The sequence below is a fragment of the Centropristis striata genome, chromosome 5, assembly GCF_030273125.1.
Source record: "Centropristis striata isolate RG_2023a ecotype Rhode Island chromosome 5, C.striata_1.0, whole genome shotgun sequence".
Lineage (NCBI taxonomy): Eukaryota > Metazoa > Chordata > Actinopteri > Perciformes > Serranidae > Centropristis > Centropristis striata.
Genome location: NC_081521.1, coordinates 19,646,062 through 19,655,647, shown reverse-complemented (window position 1 = coordinate 19,655,647; position 9,586 = coordinate 19,646,062). Strand labels below are relative to the sequence as shown.

Sequence of the window (9,586 nt, the reverse complement as noted above, 5' to 3'; positions counted from 1 at the left end):
ACTCCCGCCTATGTTAGCTTTGGGCCAATCAAAACTCTCATATGATTGTATCACATAAATCTGACACACATCACTCGCTCGCATCGCTTTGCTCAGGACGCACTTAGGTTACAGCTCCTACTGATGTTTAGCTAGCTAGTGGCGATGGATGCCTATTTAAGACCATCCACATCATCAAGTGATGCCAAGCCCAAACCTGCTAAAGTGAGAAGATATGAAGACAGTTATCTCGAGCTTGGTTTTATTGAGAACAGCGACGGAAGACCAAAATGTGTCGTGTGTCTTCAGGTGCTAGCTAATGAAGCCATGAAGCCCGCCAAGCTAAAGCAGCATTTGATGACGAAGCACCCGGGGTTTAAGGACAAAACAAAACACTTTTTCCACCGAAAGAGTGAAGAATTGACATTTCCAGTGCAGGTCAATTGATTGTTTTGGTGCGCTATCCCTGGGAAGGAGACATTTTGGAGGACTCTGTTCTGCAAGGAGGTGCCAGGGAGGACAACAGGTGAGGAAATATTTAGACTTCTGGATGCTTTCATGACTGAAGCGAGACTGAGCTGGGAAAAATGTGTGGCCGTTTGTAAGGATGGTGCCAATTCACGACTAAGTGCTGCAGAAAAGCAGCGGCGCTATTAGCGATCGACGTGATGCTGACCCTGAGAGGAGAATTAATATTTAAGTGAAGAGTGTGGAAAGTACAGGAAGGACCTAGTGTCAGTCACAGGTCGTCACATGGAGATTGAGAAAGAAGTCTGGGTCAAATTAGAGAATATTTCTTAGAAAAGGTCAGACAAGTTTGTTTTCATGGAGTTGGTTGTAGTGATAGTCAAAGCAGATATCTAATGATTTACATAATTTGTTTGTCTTTTTCTCTTTCTTGACTTGCCAATGGCGTGGCGTGGTCTCAAAGCGTGATCAGGGTTGGGAGGGTTACTTTAAACTTATTACTTGTTTTAAAATGTAGTTCACAATGTTAAAGTAATATAATTTGATTACTTTGTTACTGATTACCTGTTATCTGTTACTGTTTCTCTGTTATTGTTTATCTGTTACTGTTTATCTGTTATTGTTTATCTGTTACCTGTACCTGTTGCTGTTCCACCCATGAAAGGATTTTTATATTGTCAGCCATGTTCATGAATTGATGCTGAGGCTTGTGAAGTATTAAATATGTGCCCACGTGCATGATATCAATATATTGTTGTTTATTATAGCAAACTTTTCAATTTAGTTTTGAGATTGATTTGGTATTGATACACAGGAAAAACGGCTGAGTAATTTTCCCAGAGTCACAAGAATTTTCCTCTTATCGAGTATATTTATCTCTGAATGGAGTTCATAGAGTAAAATTTAGAGTAAGAGTAAGAGCAAATTTTCAGAGTAAGTAAGTTTCAGAGTAGTCTTGGCCTAATAGGCGGAGCTTAGCTGCAAAGTTAAGTTTCGTTTTTCAGCCATATTGTTTTCCCCTCCACCGCTGCTGAAATCACGGAGTCGCAGCTCTGAAGTTAAGGGAGAAAATCGCTGAATTTTAAAGTGAGTAATAATCTTTCGGTTTTAACTGTTGTGTGTTTGAAATGTTGGCTATACAAAACCCCATGCCCTTTCCATTTCCCATTATTGGTTGTTGTATATTTTGAAAAGTGAGACTGAAACGTACTGGTATTGCTGAGCTGTCATATGTGTTGAACTTGAAACGGTTTAGTGTTTATGCCGTTTTGTAGTTAATTTGCTGGTACAATAAACAAGCACCTTATGCCTTTAATGGACGGTGAAAATGCCTTGCAACGAACAGTACTGGAGCTAATGCAGTGAGTGTTAACATTGCTAGCTTAGCTTTACGTTCAGTTGGCACAACCTACTTCGCCTCTGAAATGATTCGCTCGTCATTGTGACTAAATATTGTAAGGTAGAACTAAGTACGGTAGTCTATATCAAGTTGTGGAATTACAGCTAGCACTGGATGTTAAATAATAACTGGCTGTGAGCTGGATAATGTTAGCGTTGCCGTGTTTGGAAAGCACATGTATGTAACTCTTATTAGAGTAAAGTGGTTCCTTGTGGTAATGCTAGATCAGGAAACCAGTACAGCCTGATTGAAAATCACATCACTATTTATGTAGTCCGGGGTTTGCTGTTGCCGTGTGACTAAATGTATTGTAAGGTAACGGTAGTCTCTATCAAATTGTCGAATTAGCACTGAAATAACAACTGGTTGTGAACTGGATAATATTAGCGATGCTGTGTTCGGAAAGCACATGTATGTAACTCTTATTAGAGTAAAGTGGTTCCTTGTGGTAATATGCTAGATCTGAGTTGGGATGAAAATCATATTACTGCAATTTATGCAGGCCGGCATTTGTTGTTGGTGATTATTCTAAAAGTTGTGTGAAGGCTGTCACAGTTTGTTGCAGAAGGCACATATTTTCCAACTGCGTGGCCACACGTACTTGACTCGGAATAGAGTGACGCAAACGTGGTGCCATCAAAGTTCTTTCCTGTAGAATCTCTGGTGCCATTCCCTTTAGACTTGAGAGAGTCTGGCGATAGTCCATTAGTGTTCAGAAAGATACGCTAAGCGGCAAGATTATTGACCATTGCTTATGTTTTTTTCCTAGCAGGATGGAAAACAGCACCGTTGTCAGAGTGAAATATAAAGACCAGAAGAAATATGTGTTTTCTCCAACAACATTTGAATCATTTTTGGAATGTGGTGAGGGTTTAAAACATAAACTTTAACTTCATAAACACCTGTAATGTCTTGTAATGTTTAAATTATGTGTAAAATCATTTGTTTTCTAAAGTTGCCAGGAAATTTGACCTTCCGACAATGGACATTAAAGTCTTTGATGAGTCAAGGACTGAGGTTGATCAGGAAGCTTTTGAATACTTGATGAAACAGCCAAATGTTCCAGTCCTGGAAATTGTTATCCCAGAGACAACATCTGAAGGTAAATGCAACTTAGTTTTACACTTAACTCTAACACAATTTATTGTGCCTCCTGATGATGCTTGCCCTCTTTGGCTGCAGTATTCTGCCATCATGATATAAAGAAGGACTGTGATTTCTTTTTATTGTGTATCACAGATTCTTTTAACTCAGGCTCCCTTGCTGATGCTGAGGCTAGTTCCGGGTCTGATGACACTTTGATACTGACACGTAGTCCAAGAGCATTGAGACGAGGAGAGAAATATCGTCTTGCCCAAGTAAGATTTATCAATTTTGTTTTGGATGTAGGCCGACAGGTGCATTTCAAAGTCATTTGTTGGTTTCTCATATCTGTTTAATGTTGAACATCATTAATAGATGGTTGAAGACATCTTAAAAGGAAGTCCAGGAGGGGACAAGATCATGAATGAATATGCTCGAACAAAGTGTCTGTCAGATAGCAGAAGGCGTGACCTGGTGAAGATATTGGTTGCTCATATGACAAAGGAACATGGGTAGGTTTTTAAGAAATAATAATAATAATAATAATAATAATAATAATAATAATAATAATAATGGGTAACACTTAATATTAGTGTTACATACAATGGTAATGTCTGTATAAGTAACTTGTAAGGCATAAGGTGATATTGGTAATAAATCCCTAATTGTGCATGAACAAGACATTTGCAAATACATACCTAACAAATGTTTGATTTTGCTTAGTACTTGCGTTACAAGTTACTTATACAGTACACAGGCATTAACATTGTATGTATTAGTGCTAATAGATGTAACACTAAAATAAAGTGTTACCGTTGGTTATGATGCTGTGGGTCTAATATGTATGTATCGTGTATCATGTGTTGTGTGTTTGTAGAACAAGCCCGCCTCGGCGTGTGAAGGAAGACTACGCACTGGGCATCATCTCCCTCTTCCCCTATTTGGCTGACCCAAGGAGCAAGCTTGGCTATGTAATTAGCTTTCCTCTGTAGTCTTCTTTTAGAATTTGGTTGTATAAACCTTGATTTAATGAAGTGTAATTACTTTGCTCTTGTAAAACATACAGTAAATACTATTTGTTATGTTTGCCATAGGAACATTATTACAATGCAGAAGATGGAAGTGGCTATTTGGCATGGAGGATTAAAACACTGCAGAAAGAAGCATCAGAGGGACGAGTTAAGCGTCCACGACTACCGCAAGCAGGTGACTTACTTAAGTTATTGTTATTACACATCATAGCTAATTGTCAACTTCCACTGCCACCTTAAAATAAACATTGTTATTTTTTCTTCTATTTACATTTCCAATATATTTTTCTACAGATTAGGCAGTGACAGTATGATTACTAAAAAAGCACAATTTATGGATACATTTGATTATCTCTCATAGCTAATATGGCCACCAAGTGCAGGGACTTTTAGTTTAAACTTTGGTTTAATAGGCAGGCAAAATAAAGCACATCTCTTTCAGCCTCAAGTAAAGACTCTCCTCTTTCGTGATCTACTACACTAAGGCTTGAGCTGCCCTAGTCGTAGGCCAGACTCTTGACATGATGTGTATGTGTGTGTACTCTACTTAAAAACCTAAAAAACCCTATCTAACCCCTCTCTGCATCTGCACTTGTTGTTCTGTATATTTCCTTTGTACTTTGTCTGCTAGTGATGTTGGCTATGATTATGTCCTCCATTGTAAGTCGCTTTGGTTATAAAGCGTCTCCCAATGTTTAATCAAACACTTTTTGTAGTTACAGTAAGAACGTACCCTAAAAATGTATATTTTTGTTATTTCAGGTGGGCCATCTGTTGACAGAGATCCTTGCCAGGAAGGCAATTGGTTGAGCGATGAACGCCAGTGTCAGGAAGCGATTGCTCTGATGAAGCACACGGCTGATGAATCGGTGGTGAAGGAAAAGATGAGGTTAACCCTTGTCTATCGCCAGAGGATTCTGCGTGACACTGACAAGTCAACTGATATTCTCGCCATTTTTCCAAGATTTATGGACATACCAGGCCTGGTTAGTCTTTAAGTATTCTTAAAAATGTGAATTCCAGAGTGATACTTCAGCTGCATTTTATACATCACTGGTTTCTCTACTGTCTGTTTTGTAGATTGAGCAGGATTTTGCACTTCTCTTTGGTGACTCAACCTCTGCAAAGCTGATGGAGAAATGGTCCACCAACATAAAACCAAAAGTCATTTCACAGAGCCGTGGCCTGACACAGACTGGGGAGCTCCAAGACCTCATCCAGAATGCTGTTGCTACTGAAGTTGAAGAAGGTAACAGTAATGACTGTAGAAAAGTAATTTGCAAAAAAACCAAGTCAATGTGTTTGTGGTGAATGGATAGTCCACCACTCCACACTATCCTCTTACTTTTATTCCTGTCCTCCTTAATGTGCATGTACACCAGAAATAATGACTTCCATCGCATAGGTCTATTAGATCGCCTTTGGTGTATACACAGTTACTGTTATTTCCAAACTGCATTTTTAGACAACTGGGGTCTTAGACGACTTCATTTGTTTTATATATACATGTTGTCTGTCTTGTGCAATCCAGGTTGGGACAGTGACATGTCATCCATACTGCTGCTGGTCCACCTTCTACCACCCTCCAATCCAGGGCGCAAAAGGCCAGGAAGGATTTCAGCTCAGGAAGCGTGTGATCGTGTGGTGAAATTCATCAAGGTGAAGTTTCAGTCTAAAGTATTTTTTTCTCGGCTCTAAAGCCTACTGGGGGCCCTTCGAGGGTGTTGAGAAGGAGACAGCTTGTTGGGGGGTCTCAGTTGCAATTGATCTATTTTATTTGTTAATACTAATAAGGGGGGCATTGGCAGGCTTATGATGGGTCAAGGGGGCACAAAAAAGGTTAAGAACCACTGGTCCTTTAAAGGTGAACTGTGTAGGATTGTGGCCACAGTCGGTATTGCAACTAAGCTGCTCATTGAAACTATAATGTTCAGCTAAAATTTATATTTCTAGAAATTCAAAATTCATTTCTGAAAAGTGCAATTTCCCCAGTCATAATGAATACTTAGAATTTGGTGGTGGTGGTAAGTATACATGAAGTTTGGAAATAACCTGCAAAAAAATATTGCACAGTGCACCTTTTGAACAAAAAAACTGATGGTTAGATTGAAACTGCTCCAAAATGTCTTGTTCTTATGTTGACAAGACACAGATGAAAGAATAGCAAAACTGTATTCAAAAACAGACATGTTTCTTTAGAATATATATACAATACTATACAATACAATACTATTTCTCAAAGCTGTTTTGAAGGTACTCTTTTTGTCTTTGCTTTGTGTGAAAAAGGATAAATGAATATAGTAATTGTAACTTGATTCGCATAATACCTTTTATTTTCGATCTTTCATCAAAGGCATATTTTGTTTTTGTCACAAACAATGATGAAAGCTAGTTTGTAATATGTAAACCCTCCTTATACAGGTTTCCTCTTGACATTTGGTCTCTTGTGTGTTTCCTTTCTCAGACTGGTGTCAGCATAGAGGGCCATTTGGAGGGCATCACGCAGAGTCTCCAGCCGTATCTACTTGCAGTTGGACCAAAGAAAAGTAGGATCCAGTCTTACTTCATTGTTGTTGACAAACAGGCCTTGCCATGCAAGTCTTCCAATTCACTGGCTGCATTCGATGAGCTTTTTAAAGCTCATTATGTTTTCGGTACCACTTACTGCCATGACCTTACAAATGTGTACACTTTCTTGCAAACAGCCATCTATGACATAGATGTTGAAATCACTAAAGTCAATCCAAGAGTGGCTGAGCTCAGAGCACGAATGCTGCAGTAGACAAGAATGATCTGTTTCATTTGTCAGAAGAGTCAAGCTAATGCTAATGGCCTTATACGGCACTTCAAACTTGTTCATGGTCTTTGTTCGGGCAGAAGCCTGAAGTTAAAATGTGGCCAAAGAGGCTGTTCCCATGTATATCATAGTTTCTCAGGTTTAAGAAAGCATCTCAGTAAGTGTTGTACAAATGACAACTTGAATGTTGATGATGGGGAATGTTCCACCTCTACAAACTTCACTTCATCCGAGGAGACAGACTTGCCAGATCAGGGTTCACCTTCTGAGTCTGTACTACTAGAAAGGCACATAGCCAAAAATTGTGCAAATATTGTGGCAGAACTTAAGCGTGTTGGCAATCCGGTGACTACGATTGATTTAACTGTGAGTACTGTACAAGAAGTAATTGGAGACCTTGACCGTTTAAAACAAGTACATTTGAAAAATAGTCTTGACTTACAGGAGCCAATGAAAAGTGTTGTTGATTCCAAAATTGATCAATGTTTTCAGAATGCATTGGATCCTTTCCTTCCTTTAAACACTGAGAGTAAGAGAATGAAATACTTTTCTGAGAAATGGGGAAAAATTGATCCAGTTGAATATGTTCTAGGAACACGATTTGCTACACGTTTTATCAGAACAAGTGGGGGCTATGGTCAAACCATTGTGAAGGATAAATTCATATACATACCAATTCTTGAGACGGTGAAGTCTATTTACCAGCACCCTAATACAAACGATATGATGGCTAGGGACCCCAAACAAATGGAAAACTTGCTGTATGACATACAAGATGGAGAATTCTTTAAGGATCATGACCTCTTCTCCAAACAAGTGCACACTGTACAGTTGCAATTATTTTTTGATGAATTCGAATGTGCTAACCCAATTGGATCTAAGCGGGGAATACACAAGGTTGGCGCCATCTATTTTACCCTGAGAAATGTGTCGCCCAAGTACAACTCGAGTTTGCTAAATATTCATCTGGTTTCGTTATTCCATGCCCAAGATATCAAAACATACGGTTTTGATAAGATACTAGCACCCCTTGTGAAAGATATCTCAACACTTGAAACGGAGGGAATTCAGCTTCCTCAATTTGATCATACCATCTATGGGACCATTATCCAAGTGACTGGTGACAACCTAGGTCTTCATTCTTTATTTGGGTTTGTGGAATCATTTAGTGCTAGGTACTGTTGCCGTTTTTGCTTACTGGAAAAGGAGGACTTTCAGACAGTATTCAGTGAAGATAGTCCCAAAATATCATTTCGAACTAAACAGCTTCATGTTGAGCATTGCCAGAAAATGCAGACCAACCCCACACTACCTTATGTGATGGGAGTTAAAAGGTCTTGTCCTTTGAATTCTTTGCAATATTTTCACACCAGTGCAAACTTCTCGGTTGATATTATGCACGACATATTAGAGGGCGTTGGACAGTATGAGATGAAATTACTCATTGAGCACCTCATTGATAATTACACTACATCAGCAGAAGTACACCGAAGAATTCAAAGTTTCAACTACGGTTTCACAGAGCAAAATAACAAACCTCCTGGCCTAAAAATCTCTGATGCCAATGACTTGGGTTTAAATGCCAGTCAGAGCTGGTGTCTTTTGCGTCACTTTCCAATCATGTTTGGAGATCTTGTGAATCCCAATGATCAGCACTGGTACCTTTTTATTTTGTTGCTTCAGATTGTCAACATTGTTTTTTCTTCAGTTGTATCCCAAGGCATCACCATATATTTGAAGCACCTAATTTCAGAGCACCATGCTTTGTTCAAGCACTTGTTTCCCAACAAAAGGTTGTTACCTAAGCATCATTTCATGGTGCATTATCCTATGTGTATACGTAAAATTGGGCCCCTGCTACATACATGGTGCATGAGATATGAGGCCAAACATAATGTTTTTAAAAAACAGCTGAAAAGTTTTAAAAACATAACTAAAACTTTAGCCAAAAAGCACCAATGCCAGATGGCTTACTTGTGGCAAACATTTGATCCAAATGAGTTGAAAATGGGTCCTGGCAAAATGGTCTCCTTAAATGAAATGAAGTTTGGTGGTAAGGTGGCAGAAAAACTTGAAGTACCAGTTAGGGCCAGGGTTCTGAAAGTTAAATGGGCCAAGGTCAATGGAAGAATGTTCAGGCCGGAGTTGGCTGTTTGTGTGAGAATTGATAATGAGATGCCGGTTTTCCATGTCATCAAGAATGTTCTCATCAAAGATGAGCAGGTTCTCTTGATGACAGTTGCTCTTAAAACACATTGTTTAGATGAACATACCCATGCATACAAGGTTTCACATACCACTGGAGCACCTTTTGTGTTGGATATTAAGACTCTAATGTACAGGAATTTTGATGTACTGACGTCATATGGTGCTGCTGATGATTTGTTTATCGTGCCTTATTGTTTTATGTAATTGTGATTCCAAATGTTTTAGTATTTTTTATATATATAATTGTGTTTATTATTTATTATACATTTGTCAATTTTGACTGAACATTTATGTATTAATATATTTTTATTTACTATTTAATGTACTATTTTATGTTCCTTTTTTATTAGTTTTACAAGATTTTTTGTAATTTGTAAGTGAAACTGAAAGATGTGAAACTGAAAATAAACAAACACATGGGAATTCAAGTTGTTGATTTTTATTGGTTACTCTGGAGAGAGTCATTCTTTTTAACTCTTTAACTGATCATAAACATCTCTTGATGTAGAGTAAAAAAAAGGCAGAGTTAATTAAAAACGACTCACAATAGAGTTAAAAAAGGATCAGAGTAAATTAGAACGACTCACAATGGAGTCGCGTTTAACTCTGAACTGAGTATAT

General features: G+C 38.4%; 1 protein-coding gene across 1 annotated transcript; it reads left to right on the top strand.

The window, feature by feature from the left end:
* The first annotated feature begins 2,693 nt into the window (after nucleotides 1-2,693).
* Nucleotides 2,694-6,742, top strand: LOC131971514 (uncharacterized). Its single transcript, XM_059333024.1, has 10 exons — nucleotides 2,694-2,948; nucleotides 3,086-3,204; nucleotides 3,305-3,441; nucleotides 3,807-3,900; nucleotides 4,024-4,135; nucleotides 4,723-4,946; nucleotides 5,041-5,209; nucleotides 5,492-5,619; nucleotides 6,425-6,506; nucleotides 6,666-6,742. Exons 1-10 carry the CDS (start codon nucleotides 2,828-2,830, stop codon nucleotides 6,740-6,742), a joined length of 1,263 nt encoding a protein of 420 aa, XP_059189007.1. The 5' UTR covers nucleotides 2,694-2,827.
* Nucleotides 6,743-9,586: the final 2,844 nt, after the last annotated feature.